Here is a 21,045-nt window from a genome sequence, read left to right on the forward strand (position 1 = left end):
CAAGTCAGTTCGAGCCATAAGAGCGAGCGAGAGGCGAGACGAGGAATCGCTCCGCCCCGCGAGGATCGCAACTCACGACCTGCCCTCCACCACTCGCCACCTCGCAGCTGTCCAGCAGTACGCGCTCAGCTCTGGCGGATCTGGCACTTGCTACGGAGGCTAACGACATGCTCGCAGTGAGCGGACCGCCGCCTGGGTTCTTCCCGCCCGAGGTGGGTGCGACGAGCATCCCAGTTTACCAAGTGAGCCCACTCCCTCTGGCGACCGCGATGAAGGTGGTCTGTACTCTCTAGGATCAGTGCACACGCATGGCGCAACTTCGACGCTTCCAAGACGCGTGGCGGAGCTGTTTTCGCTGACCCTCTCCTCCTCACCTCCACCAGGAACCGGTCGCGATGTCGCAGGAGCAGCTCGCGCAGAAGGAGCGCAAGTGGCGGGCACTGCAGGCGAAGCGTTTCGGCGACAAGCGCAAGACGGGCATCATCGACACGGGCAAGCAGCCTTTGCCGGCGGAGCACCTGCGCAAGATCATCAGGGATCACGGAGACATGTCGAACCGCAAGTTCAGGCAGGACAAGCGTGTGCATCTCGGCGCCTTGAAGGTGTGTTGAACGTTTCGCTACCGGCGGAGGGTTTGGTGGATGCCCAGGATCGAGCAAGGAGGGTTGCGGTTGGCGGCGGACGATATGGCGGGGTCCGTTGCGCGATGCTGACTTCTCCCCTGCAGTACGTTCCTCACGCCGTGCTCAAGCTTCTTGAGAACATGCCGATGCCGTGGGAGCAGGTCCGCGAGGTCCCTGTTCTGTACCACATCACCGGCGCCATCACCTTCGTCAACGAGGTCCCCAAGGTCATCCCGCCCGTCTACCACGCTCAGTGGGCGACGATGTGGCTCGCGATGCGTCGCGAGAAGCGTGACCGTCGGCACTTCAAGCGCATGCGGTTCCCGCCTTTCGACGACGAAGAGCCTCCTCTCGACTACGGCGACAACGTTCTCGACACGGAGCCGCTCGAGGCTATCCAGCTTGAGCTTGACGAGGAGGAGGACGCCCCGATCGCGGAGTGGTTCTACGACGGCCGGCCCTTGATCGACTCGCCGCACGTCAACGGTTCGTCGTACAAGCTGTGGACGCTCGACCTCCCGCAGATGGCCAACCTGTACCGCTTCGGTCGCACTCTTCTCTCCGACTTCAACGACCGCAACTACTTCTACCTCTTCGAGCCGAAGTCGTTCTTCACGGCCAAGGCGCTCAACGTTGCGATTCCGGGAGGCCCTCGATTCGAACCGCTCTTCCGCGAGTCCGACAACTTTGACGACGACTGGAACGAGTTTAACGACATCAACAAGGTCATCATCCGCCAGCAGATCCGCACCGAGTACAAGATCGCCTTCCCGCACCTGTACAACTCGCGGCCCCGTTCCGTCCACATTCCCGTCTACCACGAGCCGCACAACCTCTACATCCGCACCGAAGACCCCGACCTCCCCGCCTTCTACTTCGACCCGATCATCCACCCCATCTCGTCTCGCGGCGTCGCGCCGAAGAACGAACTCGTCCCGCACGAGGTCGAGGTGTTTGGCGGCGACTCGAACGGCGAGGACGACGAGTTTGAGCTGCCGGAGGAGTGCGAGCCGTTCCTTGCGGATGCCGAGCTCGAGACGGACCGCACCGCCGACGCGATCGCGCTGTGGTGGGCGCCGTACCCGTACAACCAGCGCTCCGGGCGCACCGTTCGTGCGCAGGACATCCCCCTGGTCAAGAACTGGTACCTCGAGCACTGCCCGCCTGGCCAGCCGGTCAAGGTCCGCGTCTCGTACCAGAAGCTCGTGCGTTGCGCTCTCGTTCCCCACGATTTGACCCGCAACTGATCTGTCCCGCGTCGTCGCAGCTCAAGTGCTACGTCCTCAACCAGCTGCACCACCGCCACCCGAAGCCGCAGATCAAGAAAAGTTTGTTCAAGCAGCTCAAGGGCACCAAGTTCTTCCAGACGACGACGATCGACTGGGTCGAGGCCGGTCTCCAGGTGTGCAGGCAGGGCTACAACATGCTCAACCTGCTCATCCACCGCAAGAACCTCAACTACCTGCACCTCGACTTCAACATGAAGTGCGTTCCCGCCCGCTCCTCCTTCCTTCGCGATTTTCTTTCTGACGGCTTTGCGCCCGCAGCTTGAAGCCGGTCAAGACGCTCACGACCAAGGAGCGCAAGAAGTCGCGCTTCGGAAACGCCTTCCACCTGTGTCGCGAGATCCTCCGCCTCACCAAGCTCATCGTCGATTCGCACGTCCAGTACCGCCTCGGCAATGTCGATGCCTTCCAACTCGCCGACGGTCTCCAGTTCACCTTCGCCCACGTCGGTCAGCTCACCGGCATGTACCGCTACAAGTACAAGCTCATGAGGCAGATCCGTATGTGCAAGGACTTGAAGCACGTCGTGCGTGCCGTCTTCCTTCCTCGATCATCCTCCGCTTGTCCGCTCACCTGTCGTTCGTGCAGATCTACACGCGCTTCAACACGGGCCCGGTCGGCAAGGGTCCTGGTGTCGGTTTCTGGGCGCCCGGCTGGCGTGTCTGGCTCTTCTTCCTCCGCGGTATCGTCCCGCTCCTCGAGCGCTGGCTCGGCAACCTTCTCGCCCGTCAGTTCGAGGGTCGCAACTCGAAGGGCGTCGCCAAGACCGTCACCAAGCAGCGTGTCGACTCGCACTTCGACCTCGAGCTCCGCGCCGCCGTCATGCACGACATCCTCGACATGATGCCCGAGGGTATCAAGCAGAACAAGGCCAAGACCATCTTGCAGCACTTGTCTGAGGCGTGGCGGTAAGCTCGCTCGACCGTTTGCCTCGCGACCCGAACTGACGACGGTCTCTCCCGCAGCTGCTGGAAGGCCAACATCCCCTGGAAGGTCCCGGGCATGCCGACGGCGATCGAGAACATCATCCTCCGCTTCGTCAAGGCCAAGGCCGACTGGTGGACGTCCGTCGCGCACTACAACCGCGAGCGTATCCGCCGTGGCGCCACTGTCGACAAGACTGTCGCCAAGAAGAACCTCGGTCGTCTCACTCGCTTGTACCTCAAGGCTGAGCAGGAGCGCCAGAACGCCTACCTCAAGGACGGCCCGTACGTCTCGTCCGAGGAGGCCGTCGCGATTTACTCGGCCACGGTCCACTGGCTCGAGTCGCGCAAGTTCGCGCCGATCCCCTTCCCTCCGCTGTCGTACAAGCACGACACGAAGCTGCTCGTCCTCGCGCTCGAGAAGCTCAAGGAGGCCTACAGCGTCAAGGGCCGCCTGAACCAGTCGCAGCGCGAGGAGCTCGCGCTCATCGAGCAGGCATACGACAACCCGCACGAGACGCTCTCGCGCATCAAGCGTCTCCTCCTGACGCAGCGCGCGTTCAAGGAGGCCGGCATCGAGTTCTTCGACACGTACGACAAACTCATCCCGTGCTACGACATCGAGCCGATCGAGAAGATCACGGACGCGTACCTCGACCAGTTCCTCTACTTCGAGGCGGACAAGCGCGGCCTCTTCCCGTCGTGGATCAAACCCGCCGATACCGAGCCGCCTCCCCTCCTCGTCTACAAGTGGTGCCAGGGCATCAACAACCTCCACGAGGTCTGGGAGACGAGCGAGGGCGAGTGCAACGTCATGATGGAGACGCAGCTCTCGAAAGTGTACGAGAAGATCGACCTCACCCTGCTCAACCGTCTCCTGCGCCTCATCATGGACCACAACTTGGTCAGTCCGCGCGTCTTCCCGTCTTACCCCTCCCCGCCCGCTGACTTCCCTCGATGCAGGCGGACTACTGCACGGCCAAGAACAACATCGTCATCACGTACAAGGACATGTCGCACGTCAACGCCTACGGTTTGATCCGCGGTCTCCAGTTCTCGGGCTTCATCTTCCAGGTGCATGCGCCTCTCCGCGTCTCTACCACTTTCACTGACGCTCGCTCGCCCCGCACAGTACTACGGCCTCATCCTCGACTTGCTCATCCTCGGCCTCCAGCGCGCGAGCGAGATGGCCGGCCCGCCGCAGATGCCGAACAATTTCCTGCAGTACCGCGACACCGAGACCGAGACTCGCCACCCGATCCGCCTCTACTCGCGATACATCGACCGCATCCACATCATGTTCCGCTTCACGGCCGACGAGTCGCGCGACCTCATCCAGCGGTACCTCAGCGCGAACCCGGACCCGAACAACGAGAACCTGATCGGCTACAACAACAAGAAGTGCTGGCCGCGCGACTGCCGCATGCGCCTCATCAAGCACGACGTCAATCTCGGACGCGCCGTCTTCTGGGACATCAAGAACCGCCTGCCGCGCTCCCTCACCACCATCGACTGGGACGACACTTTCGTCTCGGTCTATTCGAAGGACAACCCCCAGCTCCTCTTCTCGATGTCCGGCTTCGAGGTTCGCATCTTGCCCAAGATTCGCAACGTCAACGAGGTCTTTACCCTCAAGGACGGCGTCTGGAACGTGAGTTCGCGCCTGCGTGAACTCTTGTCGACGGCCACATGCTGACATGTTCGCGATCGCAGCTCGTACACGGCGGGACGAAGGAGCGGACGGCGCAGGCGTTCCTGCGCGTCAGCAACCCCGGCATCGAGTGCGCCCTTCCACTCGCTACATCGTCTGGACTTCTGCTGACGGGTTCACTCGCTCATCTGCAGAGCCTTCAACAACCGCATTCGCGCCATCCTCATGTCGTCGGGATCTTCGCCTTTCTCGAAGGTGAGCTGGTGACTTGACAGTTTCGGTTCTATCTCGCTGACTTGGGCCCGTCTTTCCTCACAGGTCATCAACAAGTGGAACACGGTGCGTTCACGCGGCTACGCGCGACGACCATGCTGCTCACAGCTGCCGCCATGTCGACCTTCCCGACTTCCGCTGACCTTCGTGCTTCTCGCAGGCGATCATCGGTCTCATGACCTACTACCGCGAAGCCGTCATCCACACCAACGAGTTGCTCGACGTGCTCGTCAAGGCGGAGAACAAGGTGCAGACGCGCGTCAAGATCGGCCTCAACTCGAAGGTGAGTGCCGTCGTCTTAGCTCCCTCCTTCGCATCGCTGGTCGCCAGAGCAGCATACGAAGACGTCTGTGAGCGACCGTCGAGCTCGCTGGGCGGCCGGCGAGGTCGCAACATCAGAGAAAACGTTGCGCTGACTCGCCTTCCTCCGCCTCTTCCTTTCCTTCTCCGCTTCCTCCTCGTTCTACGACGTCTACAGATGCCTTCTCGATTCCCGCCGGCTGTGTTCTACACGCCTAGTGAGTACCGCTTTACCCGTTCAGGACGTTCCGATGAGCTGACCTTGTTGCCAACTCGCAGAGGAGCTCGGCGGTCTCGGCATGCTCTCGATGGGCCACATCCTCATCCCCGCCTCCGACTTGCGCTGGAGCAAGCAGACCGACACCGGCATCACGCACTTCCGCGCCGGCATGGGCGGCGGCAATTCGGAGGTCCTCATCCCGAACTTGTTCCGCTACATCCAGCCGTGGGAGGCCGAATTCCTCGACTCGGCGCGCGTTTGGTCCGAGTATGCGATGAAGCGCAAGGAGGCGAACGCACAGAACCGCCGCCTCACGCTCGAGGATCTCGAGGATTCGTGGGACCGCGGAATCCCCCGCATCAACACGCTCTTCCAGAAGGACCGGTGCGTTTGCAGTATCTCTATCCGTCTTGATACGCTGGCGGCGCGGGCTCGCCGACTTTGCGCGCGCCGGAAGCGAGCGACGGAGGTTGACCTTCGCCTCCTCCCTTCTTCGCCTCGCAGGCACACGCTCGCATACGACAAGGGATGGCGCAACCGTATCGAGTGGAAGCAGTACCAGCTCCTCAAGGCGAATCCGTTCTGGTGGACGTCGCAGCGCCACGATGGCAAGGTGCGTTCGGCCTCCTCCTCGTCTACTTCCCAGTTCTCCTCCTCTGAACTTCCGCTGACCTCGCCCGCGCCTCACACAGCTCTGGCAACTTAACAACTACCGCGTCGACGTCATCGCGGCGTTGGGAGGCGTCGAAGGCATCCTCGAGCGTGTGTTGGGCTTTCTCCTGCCTCTCCGACGCCCCAGACTGACGTTTTTTGGATTTACCGGGTTCCAGACACTCTATTTAAAGCAACTGCGTTGCGTTATATTCCTTTCTGTCGTGCCCGAGCAGCTTGGCGCCGCCGCTGGACTTCCTCCTCGAACTTCCGCTAACCTTACTCTTCCTCGCTCGCAGTTTCCCGACTTGGGGTGCGCTCTTACTCCTGCTCTGTCGTGCGCATTGAGCGCGAGAAGCTGACCTTGGCGCTGTTGTGTCGTTGTCGTCTCGCAGAGGGTCTCTTCTGGTTCGTCCTGCCTCCTCTCCCTGCTTCCCGACTATCTACTAACGCTTCTCTCTTCGTTTATGAAGGGAAAAGTCTTCGGGCTTTGAGGAATCGATGAAGGTACGAGCGGTTTTCTCGTCCCCTTCAAACCCGCCGTCGCTCACCTTGCCGCTCCTCGCCCGCAGTTCAAGAAGCTCACGAACGCCCAGCGCTCCGGTCTTTCGCAAGTGCCGAACCGTCGCTTCACTCTCTGGTGGTCGCGTGCGTTCAGCTTTCGAGACACCGTCGGACGGGAAGGCTGACTCGCCTCTCCTCCCGCCTCACAGCCACCATCAACCGCGCCAACGTCTACGTCGGTTTCCAGGTCCAGCTCGACTTGACTGGCGTCTTCAGTGCGTCAATATAGCGTTCACATGTAGCGCCGCCGCTGACCTCGATCCGGTCCCGCAGTGCACGGCAAGATTCCGACGCTCAAGATCTCGCTCATCCAGATCTTCCGCGCCCACTTGTGGCAGAAGATTCACGAGTCGGTCGTGATGGACTTGTGCCAGGTCTTCGACCAGGAGCTCGAGGCGCTGCAGATCGAGACGGTCCAGAAGGAGACGATCCACCCGCGCAAGTCGTACAAGATGAACTCGTCCTGCGCCGACATCCTCCTCTTCTCGTCGTACAAGTGGAACGTCACGCGCCCGTCGCTGCTCACCGACTCGAAGGACGTCATGGACGGCACGACGAGCGCCAAGTACTGGGTTGACGTCCAGCTCCGGTGGGGCGACTTTGACTCGCACGACATTGAGCGGTACACACGCGCCAAATTCCTCGACTACACGTCGGACAACATGTCGATCTACCCGTCGCCGACCGGCGTGCTCATCGGCATCGACCTTGCGTACAACCTGCACTCGGCGTACGGCAACTGGATCCCCGGCATGAAGCCGCTCGTCCAGCAGGCGATGGGCAAGGTCATGAAGGCGAACCCGGCGCTCTACGTCCTCCGCGAGCGCATCCGCAAGTCGCTCCAGCTGTACTCGTCCGAGCCGACCGAGCCGTACCTCAACTCGCAGAACTACTCGGAGCTCTTCAGCAACCAGATCATCTGGTTCGTCGACGACACCCAGGTGTACCGCGTCACGATTCACAAGACGTTCGAGGGAAATCTGACGACCAAGCCGATCAACGGCGCCATCTTCATCTTCAACCCGCGGACGGGCCAGGCGTTCATCAAGATCATCCACACGTCCGTCTGGGCCGGCCAGAAGCGTCTCGGCCAGCTCGCCAAGTGGAAGACTGCCGAGGAAGTCGCCGCGCTCGTCCGCTCGCTCCCCGTCGAGGAGCAGCCGAAGCAGGTCATCGTCACGCGCAAGGGCATGCTCGACCCGCTCGAGGTCCACTTGCTCGACTTCCCCAACATCGTCATCAAGGGTTCCGAGCTCCAGCTGCCGTTCCAGGCCTGCATGAAGCTCGAAAAGTTCGGCGACCTCATCTTGCGCGCGACTCAGCCGCAGATGGTCCTCTCGAACATGTACGACGACTGGCTCAAGTCGATCTCGTCGTACACCGCCTTCTCCCGTCTCATCCTCCTCCTCCGCGCCATTCACGTCAACAACGAAAAGGCCAAGATCATCCTCCGGCCGAACAAGAACACCGTCACCGAGCCTCACCACGTCTGGCCGACGCTCGCCGACGAGGACTGGATGCGTGTCGAGATTGCGCTCCGCGACCTCATCCTCGCAGACTACGGCAAGCGCAACTCGGTCAACACGGCATCCCTTACCTCCTCCGAGGTCAGGGACATCATCCTGGGAATGGAGATCCAGGCGCCGTCGGTCCAGCGGCAGCAAATGGCGGAGATCGAGAAATCGACCGAGGCGGCGGCGCAGGTCACGGCCGTGCAGACCCGGACGACGAACGTGCAGGGCGACGAGATCCAGGTTGTCACGACGACGGCGTACGAGCAGCAGGTCTTCAGCTCGAAGACGGACTGGCGCATCCGTGCCATCTCGGCGACCAACATCCCGCTCCGTCTCCAGCACGTCTACGTCACGAACGACGACGTCAAGGAGGAGTTGCCGACTTTCGTCCTCGCCAAGAACATCATGAAGAGCTTCGTCACGTCGGCCGACTTGCGTGCGCCTGTCGCGGCGTACCTCTTCGGCCAGGTTGCGCCCGACAACGCCCGCGTCGTCGAGGTCAAGGCGGTCGCCGTCGTCCCGCAGCGGTCGAGCCAGCGCTCGATCGAGCTCGTCAACGACCTTCCGTCGCACTCGCTTCTCGCCGACCTCAAGGTCGTTGGTATCATCGCAACGCAGGCGCAGGAGACGCAGTCGCTCACGCCGGCCGACGCATGCTTGTTCGCCAAGCTCATGGCGCAGCACCCGGAGATCGACGGGTCGTCCATCTTCCTCACCGTCGCCTTCACGCCCGGATCGCTCTCGCTCGCAGCGTACGCGCTCACGCCCAAGGGGTTCGAGTGGGGACGCAACGCCGACCCGAACTCGCCGGCGGGCTACAATCCGGCGTCGATGGTCGACCGCGCGCAGCTCCTCCTCTCGGACCGCATCCTCGGCTCGACGTTCGCACCCGTCGGCGGCGTCTGGTCGTACTCGACCGGTCTCGGCGCGGCGTTCTCTCCGACGATGCCGTACTCGGTGACGCTGGTTGGTCAGCCCATGCCCTACTGGGCGCCCGAACACCGGCCCGCGCACTTCTCGCAGTTCGTGGCCGGAGCTGATACGGACGAGGGCGTGGACGCTGAGGATGCGTTCGCCTAAGCGGCGGGCTGTTTGCGGTCGTTCTTTCTCCTCCCTCCTCTCCCGTCAGCTCTTTCCTTCCTTCGTTCCGCGCCTCCTTGTAGTCTTCACTGTACGCTTGCATCATCAGGATCGTTCGAGCTGTGCAAGAACTTGAGAGGGAGTCTCACGACGGCAGCGGATGCTCTTCTCCTCCTCCGCTTCACTCGCTCCCGCTGCCCATCGCTTCGCCTGCTCGCTGCTACCGCTAGAACGGCTCACTCGACCCTCAAGACCCTTCTTCTGCTCGCCGCAGCTCCTCAGAGCCGTGCGCCTCTGCGACTGCTCGTCGAAACCGTCGCAGCGAGTGCAAGCCCGAGCCGCAGACTCTCCGCACCACCGACGGCCAGAGCGAATGAAAGACACGTCTAGATTGCGAGGGTCTAACGAAGAGCACATCTAGTTTAGCGAGCCAACTCCGCTCGGCCCGTTTTACTCCCTCTTCCCCCAGCGCACCATCTCGACATAGTCGCTCGTTCCGACAACCTCAAACCCGAGCTTCTCATACAGCGGCTTGCCCTCCTTCGACGCTTCGAGGTAGATCGGCGTAGGCGGTTGCTGGGCATCGCACAGGTCGAGGACTTGCTGCATCAGCTTGCGACCGATGCCGAGGCCTTGGTAGCCGGGGACGACCCATACGGGGCAGAGGTCTGTGAAGCGAGTACTGAGTGCGTGAATCCTTATGGGGAGAGAGGAAGGACGCCGCAACGCACACCAGTGGTCCTTCCCGTCCATGATCCGCGCCCTCACGGCGTCCCACTCGGTCCAAACCTTCTCCCACGCCTCCATATCGACATGATCCCACGCCTGCCTGTCCTCTTCGCTCTCCTCCGCCGCACCCTCGATCCACCGTCTCTTAGGATTGACAACTGGCGCACCAGGCGCATGCCAGACCGCCAGCCCAACAAACTTGCCCTTCTCGGGGCCCGAAGCAAGGACAGCTTTCGTCCATAGCGTGTCGGGACGGGAGAGGATCTTGGACAGGCGGATGGTGAAGCGCTGTACGCGGATTTCGTGGGACGGGAGCTTGGAGGAGGGTTCGAGGGGAGCGTAGAACGTTGGGAAAGCGGCGAGGTGCCCTTCAGCCTGTGAGAGACTCGGTGTTAGTGCTGATTCCACAGGTACCTGCGACTTCACGACTCCACCCTTTCGCGAGGCTCGGGAAGAACAGAAGCGGGAAGAGAGACGCACGATGAGAGGCAAGTCCTCCTGCGTGACCGGCAGCAGCTCCACCTCGGGTTTCTGCACAACTCGAGCCATTTCTACGCCCGTCCTAGCGAAGCGAGTGAGAGGGAGAGGAGGAAGAGCAAGAGCGGCTCAAGGAGGGCGACTCGACGAGCGTGAGCAGTACGAGCGGATTCGTCTGAGTCCGTAGAGTCTGTACAGCACCGCCAGAGTGTTCCAGCAAGCGCCCAGGCGAGCCGAGCGGTGTGGACCAAGCCAACCCCTCCTCCGCCGACCTCCTCTTGGTCGTCCTCATCAACCGCACGCCCGCGATGGCACAGCGCATCTGTGAGCTCGAGACCGTCACCATCGTACTCGCAGCTGCTGACAATCCTTACACGCGCAGTCTCGTCGGCCGCCGCTGCCGCACAACCGCTTCGCCAATCCGTTCCCCTCCAGACCGTCAGTCGCCGAAACTCGCTCAGCAGGCGCCCTGGACTGTCGCTGACCTGCTTTGCGTGCCCACAGCGAGGACTCGGACAGCTGGTGGCGGCGCCGAACCAGCCTGGGCGGGTGTTCCTTGGTTCGGGACCTGGAGGCAGGTGAGTGCCGTTGCTGGCCCTTTGCGCGCGAGGCGTTCCAGGAGGAATTGCTAGCCTGCTATTTGCGGGCACACAGCTGACACTCTCGAGACGCGCGCAGGCACTCGACGACCGGTCACGTCGTCACTGTCTTTGGCGCGACCAGCTTCCTCGGCCGCTACCTCGTCTCGAAGCTTGGTGTGTTCAGCGCGACTACCTTTAGTCTCGTCGGCTCTAGCTGAGATTGGCTCTCGCCGCCCACAGCGAAGGCGGGAACGCAGGTCGTCGTGCCCTACCGGGATGCGGATGAGGCGCGGCACTTGAAGGTCTGCGGAGACTTGGGTCAGGTCGTTCCGATGGTGTGTTAACGCTCACGCACTCTTCTACAGTCCTTCGTCAGGGACAGTTGCTGATAAGGGCTGTTCACACCGCACAGGAATGGGACTTGAACAACGACACGCAGATCGAGGAGTGCTTGCGGCACTCGGACACGGTCTACAACCTTGTCGGTCGTGACTACACCACCAAGTGAGTCGAGGCGGGATGACGATGCGGCGATGAGACTCTTTATCTCGCGTCTCTTCTAGGACAGGCCGTTCACACACCTCATGTTCTGCAGAAACTTCAACTTCCAGGATGTCAACGTCTCCGGAGCCCGTCGCATCGCCCGCATTGCAGCGCAGAACGGCGTCTCGCGCTTCGTCCACGTCTCGCACCTGAACGCCGACCCGAACTCTGCCTCCGCCTTCTACCGGACCAAATTCGAGGGCGAGCAGGCCGTCAAGGAGGCGTTCGGCAGCGACGCGACGATCGTCAAGCCCGGATGGATGTTTGGCCACGAGGACCGCCTGCTCAACACGCTCGCCGTCTCTCCCTCGGTCTTCCGCGTCAATCACGGCGAGACCAAGATTGCGCCCGTCCACGTCCTCGACGTCGCCTCGGCGCTCAACACGATGTACACCGCCGCGTCGACTCTCGGCGAGACGTACGCCCTCCCCGGCCCGCGCACCTACACCTTCGAGCAGCTCCTCCAGCTCGTCGAGGGCTACACGCTCAAGAAGCTCCAGGGCCCGAACCTCCCCCGCCCCTTGCTCTCGCTCATGGCGCGCGCATGGGACCTCGTGTGGTGGCCGACCCTCTCGCCCGACGAGGTCGTCCGGAGGTTCATCGACGACTTGCCCGTCGCACCTGGCGTCAAGGGTTTCGCCGACCTCGGCATCGAGCCCGATGTCTTGGAGGACATCGCCATCGTCTACTTGAGGAGGTACCGTGCGTCAGCGTACGCCGACTTGCCCATCCAACACGGCGGAATCCCCCTTCGCAAGCAGCAGTACCACACGTTGGATTAGATCGCGGGTTGTCGAGGCGGTAGTATCGAGGTGGTCTTGTCCGAGGCAATTGTACACGCTTTCCTTTCGTTCAGTCACTACCCCTCCTTTGCGTCGAGCGCGCGAGAGGGACACTGCAAGATTCGGATTCACAGCCACGCATCTACTGCTTCTTGTCCACCCCGATGCTCTTCAGCAACAACCGCCCAAGGCCAACATCGACATCACCCTCTGCGTTGCCGTAGGGCGGGTCGGCGTCCGTTCCGTCGTCTTTGCGCTCCTTCTGAGGTGGAGGGGGAGGCTGCGCGGTGTACGTGTAGAAGCCTTGGCCTGACTTCTTGCCGAGGTAGCCTGCCGAGACCATGCGCTGCGGGCGGAGAGAGGGAAGCATCAGCGGACAGTCTTCGCGAGCGGAGACAGCGAGAAGGGCAAGAATCGCGAACTCACTCCAAGCAAGACCGAAGGCCTGTATTTCGAGTCACCCGTCTCGCGCATCAACACCTCCATGATGCTCAAGCACGTGTCCAATCCAATAAAGTCCGCGAGCGTGAGCGGGCCCATCGGGTGGTTCATGCCCAGCTTGAGAGTCGTGTCGATGTCTTCTTTCGTTGCGACGCCCGTTTCGAGAGCGATGATGGCTTCGTTGATGAAGGGCATGAGGAGGCGATTGGAGATGAAGCCTGCGCAGGTTGTCAATGGTCAGCCTTGTCAGTTTGCGGTTTGCGAACGCCGGTAAGGCGAAGACGGAAGCGCACCGGGAGTGTCAGCGGACTGCGTGACGGTCTTGCCCATTCGCTCGGCAAATCCTCGAGCAGTCTCGAGGACAGAGCGATCGGTTTGCAGAGCCGGGATGAGCTCGACGAGCTTCATGACCGGGACGGGGTTGACTGTGAGGTCAAGCCGGGTCGAGAAACGTCAGCCCAGGTCGTCCTTGTGTCAGACAGTCCGTCTGGCCACTCCAGACGCACAGAAGTGGAAGCCGACGACCTGCCGCGCCCGACTCTGCCCCGTCTTCTGGTCGATAGCCGACGCCGCGAGAGTCGAGAGCGAGATGGAGGAGGTGTTGCTCGCCAGAATGGCATGAGGAGGGAGATGTGTCGCGAGTTGGGAGAAGATGGTCTGTTTGACGGCGAGGTTCTCGGAAACGGCCTGCGAAAGAAGCGCATGAGTTTGCCCTTTCCTCGGTCCTCGGCCGTTTCGAACGCGTTAAACGCACCTCGACGACAAGATCAACCTCTGCAAACTCCCCATCCTGCAGCCCGTTCTCACTCGCCGCCTTGATCCTCGACCTGACCCGGTTCGCCTCCTCGTTGTTCATTTTTCCCTTCTTGACCTCCTTCCCGAGCAGCGTGTCGACGAACTGCAGACCCTTCGTGATTTGCTGAGCAGATCTGTCGGAGATGAGCACGTCTACGCCAGCAGTCTGGTTTTCCCGCGCGGAAAGTGAGCGAACCGGTTAGCCGAATTTCGACGAGCGAGGCGAGGTGAGGAAGAGTGAGCGCACCTTGGCCGCGACGTAGCTGATTCCGATGCCCATCTGTCCTGCTCCAATCACTGCGACCTTGTCAATCCCATCGGCGTCTGTCGAGAGCGAGCGCTTGCTGGCAGGTGAATGCAACGGGGCGATGTGGGGAACGAGGAGAGCGCGCTGGGAACAACGAGCGAGCATGCGCAGGGATGCCATGGTCGTCGTAGCAAGTCTCAAGAAAGCAGAGCAGCAGTCGGCGAGTCCTGCGACGCGAGTTGCGAGCGAGGACGGAGGGAGAGAAGCAAACTTGCCCGGCGGCTTCCCTTCTAACGGCGACATAGCGCTTGACGAGTATGCGCGAATGCAGCGTGAACGTCTGATTCCTCGCACGCAGTGGACCGCGCTGAACGGAGTCAAGCTGGCGGACGAGGGTGGGAGACGACCATGATTCTGATCACCAACAGGCTTCCATTCCAGCTGAGCAGGGCGCGACAGAACTCCGCTTGATGCTTCTCATCATACTGGCCACCAAGGAAACCTCACCGTCGAGCTAGGTGTCCAAGAGGTCTGGCGCAGTCAGGGAGAGGAAAGCGTGGCGGATTTCGCGAGCGGCTTGAGGGTCTGCGGGCGAGACAACCTCTTCGAGGTACTTGAGGATGTCAGGGTGAACGTGTTCGGCGATCGCATCCTCGTACGCGCGGTCGGGCGAGCGATTCCAGCTGGCAAAAACCGAAAGCCGGTGCAGCAAAGGCGTACGCCAGTCCTCCGTCTTGATCCCGACTTTGAACGAGATAGCGTCAACCGCCATTAGGAAGAGCACAGGGATCTCCTTCAGCTGCGGTTGCGGGAGGTTTGGTGGAGGGAAACGCAGAGAACAGAGGAACCATCGCACAATGCAAGACAAGGCGCTGTCGAGAGGTGTCGGCTTGCTGATCGGGAGCAGGTACCTTTGCAAGACAATCTGTATCCAAAATACACTCAGTATAATCCACAGGACGCCGAGGGGCCGGTAGGGCGAAGACTGAAGCGCACCTCGGGGTTTGCGACTGTAAGCCATTTTGAGCAGATCAGCAATGGTGTTGTGTTCCCCACCTGGAGGTCTGGCGAATGAAGGTCCCGGGTCGACATCGAGCTTCTCGAGCGCCTCGCGCGCCTCGTCAGGCGTGAGAGCCGGCCAAGTCCAAGGATTCGCCTTTCCCGGCCCGCAGAAGTACCTGTGCACAGGCCAGACCTGTTGCCTCCCACGCTCTCCATCAGCTCCCATCCTTCGAAGCAGGAAAGGCGAGGAGAGGGGACGCACGAACTTCTGGTGTTCCGGCGAGCAGAAGAAGAGGTGGATTCCTGCCCTCACGCACGCAGAGCAGCGGCTCTTCGTGGCTGTACCGCAGACGAGACACTTCCCTGTCGAGTCGGAGGACATCGCGCGACGGGAAGAGAGGGTGTCGTCGAAATTGAGAGGGGAGGGTGTGGGAACTGATGAAGCGCTGGAGAGCGGCTGGGAGGACGTGGGAAGGCGTGCGCTAGTTGTCGAAGCCTCGAGAACAGCTGTAGTAACGTCTCAAGCAGCAAGCGAGCCCAGTCAGAAGCGGCGAGAGATGCGGATGAGGGAGAGAGCGAGTGCGGCCCCTCTCCGGACAGTCCAACTCCGCGCTCGCAGAGAGCTTGCATATCGTCAGGCAGCGGCGTGCCATTGGGTTTCTCAGGCGTCGTCCAATAGGGCAACCGGAGCAAAGGACCGACGACAGTCGGATTCTGGCAGACTTTGCAGCGGAATAGGAGAAGCGAGATGAACCAGGCAGACAACGAGGCGAGATAGAGAGACAGAATCTATCGAGGAGGGAGCGAGAAGAACAGATAAACCCGAGAAGCACCTCTTTACCGACCTTTCTAGCTCGACACAACTGGAGACACGAACCCCCGCCCTCTACACCTCTGCCGGGTGGATACCCGCCTCGGGCTCGAGCTTTTCCGAGGACGGCGTGAGCGAAGCCGTCGCCGACCTGCGTGCGAGGTGCTCGTAGCCCGTCACGCGGCCGTCGAGGACGTCGTCAGCGAGGACAGCCTCGGCGATGAGCGTCTTGTGCTCCGGGAAGAGCTTCGAGAGGAGCGTGTGCGAGCCGGCTGCGACGACGATGCCAAAGATGTCGGCCATGCAGTAGATGTCTAGCAGTGAGAGCGTGTGTGTCAGTACGAAGCAGTCATGTACGAACGACAGGGAGAGTGGACGCACACTTGGCATTGCCGATTGAAAGGCGACGATGTCGACGCCTCACTGCTCGGGCGATAGAAGAGGAACCGCGTGTGATTGCTGGTTCTACCTATCAGCGAGAGCGTGAAGAGATACAGAACGAAGCGAGCACACCTGGTTCTACCTATCAGCGAGAGCGTGAAGAGGGAGAACAAGAGAGCGTGCGCGCGTGAAAACCAAGTCCCTCCGTCCATTCCTCGATCCCCCTGATCCGCTTCATCGCTTCTAACCGCTCAACACCGCTCTGCACCGCAAACGACCGTGAGTGAGGCGTGAGCCTTACAATCTCCCTCTAACCAACCTCGCCCGTCCCATCCTCCTCACACTCGGCTTGGGGTCGCACACTGCTTCACGCCCCTACAGTGAGCTCCTCTCGAGCACAGTCTCTATCGCGCGCGCACCTCGCTGACCTCGTTTGGCGCGTTTCACCCAGCTCTTCCCTCGCCGCCCCTCGACACCCTCCATACGCAGCTGCAGACGGCTCTTCTGCGCGGGCATGCACAGTTCTACTTCTACCACGGAGTCCGGTCTCGCCTCTACGACCCGTACACGCCACGCTTCTCCGGCAGGCGGAACCTTGCCGTTCCTCACCGCACCGCGTCGCTTCGCTTCGACGGGTTTGTTGTGCCCGTGCGCGTCGCGTCCGGGTCAACGGACGCAGAAAACTTGCTTCCGACGGGCGAGCCGAGGGTCGGGTATTCTGCGGAAAGGCCTGACCCTCGGCTCGCCTAATGTTGCTTATCGATGCTTAGCCGAGCGGCTGGATTGGTTTGGGACCCTCGTGCCCGGACTTGGTCGACATTGTCTTTCTCTCTGTCGCCTCTGACCTGCTCTACGCTCGACTGACGGCGAACGCACTCGGCGGGACCGCCTCACTCGCGACGACCGTTTACAACTTCTCGACATACATGGGCCCATCTTGCGCAGAAGGGCTAGGCGCGCACTGCACGGGTCTCGAAGCAGCAGCAGCAGCAGGGGCGGAAGCTGGACGAGATGACGACTGGACCGGAATGCCAGGGAAAAGTGCGTTGCGCCCTCAGTGTTCCAGGGCGCAGGAATCGTCGCCGACGCTCAACATGTGCCAACCCATGCTTGGGAGTCCAACCTCCGGGAGCTTTGATGGTGTCAGGACGGCGAGCAGTGTGAGCGGGCGGGACAGGCGTTGTTCAACCTCGATCTTCCTCCCCTCTCGCTGACGCACCATTTCTCCTCCGGTTCGTTGGCTCTCGCTGGCCACATACTGACATACGGACACACAGCACAATATACGCCCAGACTTCCACGCCGCCAACCTCGCCACTTCCTTCAGCTTGCGAAGGTCGTTGGCTCGCTCCTTCGCCCCTACGCTTCACACACCACGCATCGCTCTCACGCTTCCATACTCTTCACCGCACAGAGCCCTTCTCGATGCTCTAGCCGGAGCGAGTCCGAAACCTCTGCGCGGCACTCCATTCTCCCTCCCTCCTCGTTTTCACTCTCAAAATCGCCTCGCGTCGACTCAAACGGGCTCGCCTTCGACTCGCCACCCGTTGCTCGACTCGACAACTTCTACAGAGCTACGTCACGGCGTATGAAGAGCTGGCGAGGTCTCTCAACCTTCCGTGCGACGGAGGAGGCGGAGGCGGGTGGAAGTCGATGAAAAGTTGGCGAGTTTGGGTCGTGCGAAGTGCGGGAGAGATGAAGAGTGGGTCTAGGACGACGGGGAAAGGAAGCGCGAGGTGGAAGGGCGCGTCGAGGGGCGAGAGGAGTAGATTAGGAAGGATGGGGAGGATGAGTCGGCGAGAATGGCGGGATTCGGGATAGACGGCGCGTACGGATAGTCGAGTAGGCGGAGTAGAGCTCGGTGGGAGATTGTAGCGGCAGGCGATCGTCGGCGAGGGGATGAAACGCTCAGTCGACGTCCATCGCAGACTCGAGGACCTGAGTCGAGGGAGGCGGAGCGATGGAGGGTGGAGAGGAGAGGGCGGAGGCATGGCTGGGTGGAGCGGTGGTCCTAACTGGACCCAGATAGCGTGAGGAAACAGTGAGCCCCGTGTGCTTGAGCGAAGCGAAGTGAGGGAAGGGTACGCACGACGCTTCTTCGGCCGCTGCGCATTGGGGCCTGCCTCGCCCGTCGTACCGAGTCGCAAGGCTGTGGAGAGCGAGCCAGGGTCAACGCAAGTCCAACGGAGGTTAGACGAACTGGGTAGACTCACCTAGCGGCACCTCCTCCTCGTCGAACACGTCTTCTGGTCCGATCTCGCCGCCTTCTAGCTCGCGAATGAGCTCGTCGTGTAGGCCTTCGAACAGAGTCTTCAAGGCGCAGCCCTGGGACTCTCTGCAGTACCCCTTCTTGACGTTGACCATAACCGCCACGTCCGGTCCCCATGCGACGCTGTACTCGACGATCAACGTCTCCCCTGACTCGTCCACGACCGGTACCTCCCACCTGGTGTGCACACTTGCATGTGCAACACGTCCCTCGCGCGTTCGCTTCGTCGGCTTCGTAGGCGAGCGAGTCGAGCCGGGAGAGAGGGAGTGCGTTAGGGCGTTCGGAGGGGAGGCGGAGGGCGGAGAAGCGGCAGACATAGCGAGGAAGGGTCGTAGGCGATGCTGAGCCTGTGCAGGAGGCAGCCGATGAGCGAGAGCGACAAGTACGGAGAGGAAGGCGGATAGGAGGTCAACCTTCGCGGGAGGAGGAGACGGTGGCGCGGTCGTATGTCGAACCGCTGCTCGTACGGCGTCCGCTCGACTTCGTGCGTGTTGTGCAACTCAGGGCTGTTCGTTCAAGCCATTATCCAGCCAGGAGGGGGATGTGGAAGGCGACGAGCGAGTGCACCGACCCTCTCCTCCTCCTTCATCGCTCGCCATCACGCGAGACTCACTTCCGCCCGTGCTCAGACGCTTCCAATGCCCTCCTCGCCACTCCCGCTCTTCTCTCTCTTCCTCCTCCTCCTCTCCCTCTCCCTCCCCGTCCACTCCCTCCCCTCCGCTACTCCGCCTCAGACGATGTCGTCCAGCGACGACAAGCGTCGTCTACCGGGTGCGCCGCGCCAGCTCGACGGTGCGTACCGCAGACAAATTTTCACGCACCCTCTCCGGTCCTGTCCACGGTCGTTGGCGGGACGCGGTCGACGTTGCAGACCTCGCTGACCCTCCTCCTCGCTCCTACAGCCTCGTCGTCCGCCGACAGCTCGACCACGACGCCCGCACCCGCACCCGCACCCCTTTCCACCCTCAGCACCACCACTTCCCCCGCCCTCGCGCCCGCATCGTCTCGCTCGCCGTCGACCACTGCCTCGACTCGCAACCCAGTCCCTCTCCCGCTTCCGGCACCTGCTCCGACTACCCAGCCGACGCCGAGGCTTGCCTTGCCCGCACCTGCGTCGTCGTCGGCGACGCCAAGCGGTATCGCAGCCGCCAAGGCAGGTTCGCCCGACGAGGCGCCGAAGAAGCAGGCGCTGGACGACTGGTACGGCAAGGCCGCTCCTTCGACGGCAGTCAAGGCGCCTGGTGCGGCTGGGTTCGAAGGCTGGAAGCGCAAGAAGGCAGGACCGAAGCCCGTGCAGAAGCAGAACTTGCACAGCTTCTTCAGCCAGACCGTGTCGAACCTTCAGCCCGCCCAGTCGCCCTCGCCCGCCGCTTCGTCCTCGTCTACGCCCACCGCGACACCTGCAACGGCTCGCCCTACTTCCCAGACCGCACTCGCGTCGTTCAGCTTCACTGCGCCTTCGACGTCGAAAAGCTCACCCCCGAAGTCGCACGCCAGCCCGACTGCCTCGAACACTGCTACGTCTGCTCCTTCGCCCTCGACGAGCGACAAGTCGACCGCGCCCGACGCGAACAGCAGCGCGTCTCGCTCAACCAGCTCGAGGGTGACGGTCGTCGCGAAGAGGAAGAACGAGTCGAGCGGCGTCCAGGCTGTCAGAACCGTTGCTGTTGAGGGCAGAACTGCGAGTAAGGGGAAGGGCAAGGCGAAGCAGGAGGATGGAGAGAGTGATGATGAGGAGAAGGAAGACGAAGTACAGCAGGGTGAGTTTCGGCGACTCCGTTCGCGGTCGGGCCGGACTTTCCGACGCAGCTGACGCCTCTTCGCCTCTCCTCCTCTCCTCGTCTCGCCATAGTCCTTCGCTGGGGACGCTCCACCGACCGCTGGAAAGAGCAACACGACCTCAAGAAGCTGTTCCTCGCGGCGGACGCTGATGGGTCGCCCGATGCCTTCTACTCGTTCTGGGACGGTTCTAGTGCGTACTCTCCTCGTCGCCAGACCAGCAGAGCTGCGCTGACCGCTTCGTCTCTCAGTCGGCGAGTTCGCTTCATGGGAGCCGTCGCGCACCATGACGAGCTTTGACACCTACGTGTCGTCGCCGAAAGACGCCTTGCCCACGCTCGAGGCTAGCGGGACCGGCAAATGTGCGTGGCGGTCGCGTTCTTGTGCTACACACGTACTGACAACGCGTCGCTCGCCACGCAGCCCTCCTCAAACGCCTCGAGAGCGAGGCCAACATCTTCCCGAACCTTCACGGCGAGCACCTCAAGCAGAAGTACCTCGAATCGGTGACCCCCTTCTTCGAGCTGGCGCACCGCCTGAGCAACACGAAGGCGCAGGCGCCGAGGTGGCATCCCTTGACGCATCTTTTCGGTGCCTCCGACGCCTCCCTCAAAGCCTTCCTCGACTTGTACTTCGCCTGGAAGGCGCCGCTCGGCGACGAGCTCATCCTCGCGCAACTCCACCTCGCACACGACCGTCGTCCGCCCTCCTCGCTCCTCAAGAAGCTGCTCATCTCGTCGGGAGACTCGCGCGTCGCCGCCTTTGGCATCTACTTCTTCCTCGGCGAAGCAATCCCACCGCACCTCCTCGCCGTCAACACGCTCCTCCGATCGATCTGGCCGCCCGAATCGAGGCTCGCTGAGGTTACGACGCTGCGTGCGCTCGCCCAAACCAAGGCCGGCGACCCCGCTCGCGACTGGCTCGTGTCGAACCGGCGCGGGACGGACGACAAGGTTGCCGAGTACGACCAGCTCAAGATGAAGTACGAGGCAGGCGAGATCCAGTCGGACCTGTTCGATTACTACGGCTTGTCGCTGTCCTGCACGGAGTTGAGGCCAGGCGAGGCGGGCATCTTCCACCGGAACTACATGGAGCTGGTGCGCCCCCCCCCCCCCCCCCCCCC

General features: G+C 61.9%; 9 protein-coding genes across 9 annotated transcripts in view; 4 read left to right on the forward strand and 5 right to left on the reverse strand.

Moving 5' to 3' along the window:
- Window positions 1–116: 116 nt before the first annotated feature.
- On the forward strand, window positions 117–9,085 carry RHTO_02797 (pre-mRNA-processing factor 8; the record flags this gene model as incomplete). The annotated part of the gene is made up of 25 exons (XM_016416470.1): window position 117; window positions 178–242; window positions 384–602; window positions 728–1,828; window positions 1,891–2,108; window positions 2,171–2,435; window positions 2,498–2,817; window positions 2,875–3,736; window positions 3,796–3,906; window positions 3,965–4,483; window positions 4,546–4,613; window positions 4,678–4,738; window positions 4,802–4,822; window positions 4,917–5,039; window positions 5,235–5,274; window positions 5,336–5,660; window positions 5,781–5,889; window positions 5,969–6,038; window positions 6,107–6,128; window positions 6,227–6,240; window positions 6,323–6,335; window positions 6,401–6,434; window positions 6,500–6,575; window positions 6,641–6,706; window positions 6,765–9,085. Coding segments are annotated over 25 exons (7,044 nt in total).
- A 450-nt stretch (window positions 9,086–9,535) lies between these two features.
- RHTO_02798 (acetyltransferase GNAT family) lies at window positions 9,536–10,363 on the reverse strand (the record flags this gene model as incomplete). The annotated part of the gene is made up of 3 exons (XM_016416471.1): window positions 9,536–9,753; window positions 9,817–10,189; window positions 10,295–10,363. The coding sequence occupies 3 exons, from the start codon at window positions 10,361–10,363 to the stop codon at window positions 9,536–9,538; spliced, it is 660 nt and encodes a 219-aa protein (XP_016276190.1).
- A 236-nt stretch (window positions 10,364–10,599) lies between these two features.
- RHTO_02799 (NADH dehydrogenase (ubiquinone) 1 alpha subcomplex 9) lies at window positions 10,600–12,197 on the forward strand (the record flags this gene model as incomplete). The annotated part of the gene is made up of 7 exons (XM_016416472.1): window positions 10,600–10,615; window positions 10,674–10,729; window positions 10,796–10,869; window positions 10,970–11,046; window positions 11,113–11,207; window positions 11,285–11,376; window positions 11,468–12,197. 7 exons carry the CDS (start codon window positions 10,600–10,602, stop codon window positions 12,195–12,197), a joined length of 1,140 nt encoding a protein of 379 aa, XP_016276191.1.
- A 142-nt stretch (window positions 12,198–12,339) lies between these two features.
- On the reverse strand, window positions 12,340–13,860 carry RHTO_02800 (3-hydroxybutyryl-CoA dehydrogenase; the record flags this gene model as incomplete). The annotated part of the gene is made up of 6 exons (XM_016416473.1): window positions 12,340–12,543; window positions 12,624–12,856; window positions 12,932–13,063; window positions 13,145–13,325; window positions 13,393–13,557; window positions 13,681–13,860. 6 exons carry the CDS (start codon window positions 13,858–13,860, stop codon window positions 12,340–12,342), a joined length of 1,095 nt encoding a protein of 364 aa, XP_016276192.1.
- Window positions 13,861–14,194: 334 nt separating this feature from the next.
- On the reverse strand, window positions 14,195–15,064 carry RHTO_02801 (zinc finger, MYND-type protein; the record flags this gene model as incomplete). Its single annotated transcript, XM_016416474.1, has 4 exons — window positions 14,195–14,605; window positions 14,677–14,690; window positions 14,737–14,875; window positions 14,945–15,064. 4 exons carry the CDS (start codon window positions 15,062–15,064, stop codon window positions 14,195–14,197), a joined length of 684 nt encoding a protein of 227 aa, XP_016276193.1.
- A 628-nt stretch (window positions 15,065–15,692) lies between these two features.
- On the reverse strand, window positions 15,693–16,086 carry RHTO_02802 (uncharacterized protein; the record flags this gene model as incomplete). Its single annotated transcript, XM_016416475.1, has 2 exons — window positions 15,693–15,807; window positions 15,875–16,086. The coding sequence occupies 2 exons, from the start codon at window positions 16,084–16,086 to the stop codon at window positions 15,693–15,695; spliced, it is 327 nt and encodes a 108-aa protein (XP_016276194.1).
- Window positions 16,087–16,800: 714 nt separating this feature from the next.
- On the forward strand, window positions 16,801–17,531 carry RHTO_02803 (uncharacterized protein; the record flags this gene model as incomplete). The annotated part of the gene is made up of 2 exons (XM_016416476.1): window positions 16,801–16,915; window positions 17,152–17,531. 2 exons carry the CDS (start codon window positions 16,801–16,803, stop codon window positions 17,529–17,531), a joined length of 495 nt encoding a protein of 164 aa, XP_016276195.1.
- Window positions 17,532–17,782: 251 nt separating this feature from the next.
- On the reverse strand, window positions 17,783–18,460 carry RHTO_02804 (uncharacterized protein; the record flags this gene model as incomplete). Its single annotated transcript, XM_016416477.1, has 3 exons — window positions 17,783–17,889; window positions 17,964–18,023; window positions 18,088–18,460. 3 exons carry the CDS (start codon window positions 18,458–18,460, stop codon window positions 17,783–17,785), a joined length of 540 nt encoding a protein of 179 aa, XP_016276196.1.
- Window positions 18,461–18,781: 321 nt separating this feature from the next.
- RHTO_02805 (uncharacterized protein) overlaps window positions 18,782–21,045 on the forward strand; it is a gene marked incomplete at both ends in the record, with an annotated part of 3,851 nt that continues 1,587 nt past the window's right edge. Inside the window, 5 exons of the mRNA XM_016416478.1 lie at window positions 18,782–18,935; window positions 19,046–19,903; window positions 19,996–20,115; window positions 20,174–20,284; window positions 20,346–21,019. Coding sequence (XP_016276197.1) covers window positions 18,782–18,935; window positions 19,046–19,903; window positions 19,996–20,115; window positions 20,174–20,284; window positions 20,346–21,019 — 1,917 coding nt within the window. The remainder of the gene's footprint in view (window positions 18,936–19,045; window positions 19,904–19,995; window positions 20,116–20,173; window positions 20,285–20,345; window positions 21,020–21,045) is intronic.

The sequence above is a fragment of the Rhodotorula toruloides genome (genome assembly GCF_000320785.1).
Source record: "Rhodotorula toruloides NP11 unplaced genomic scaffold Scaffold2, whole genome shotgun sequence".
NCBI lineage: Eukaryota > Fungi > Basidiomycota > Microbotryomycetes > Sporidiobolales > Sporidiobolaceae > Rhodotorula > Rhodotorula toruloides.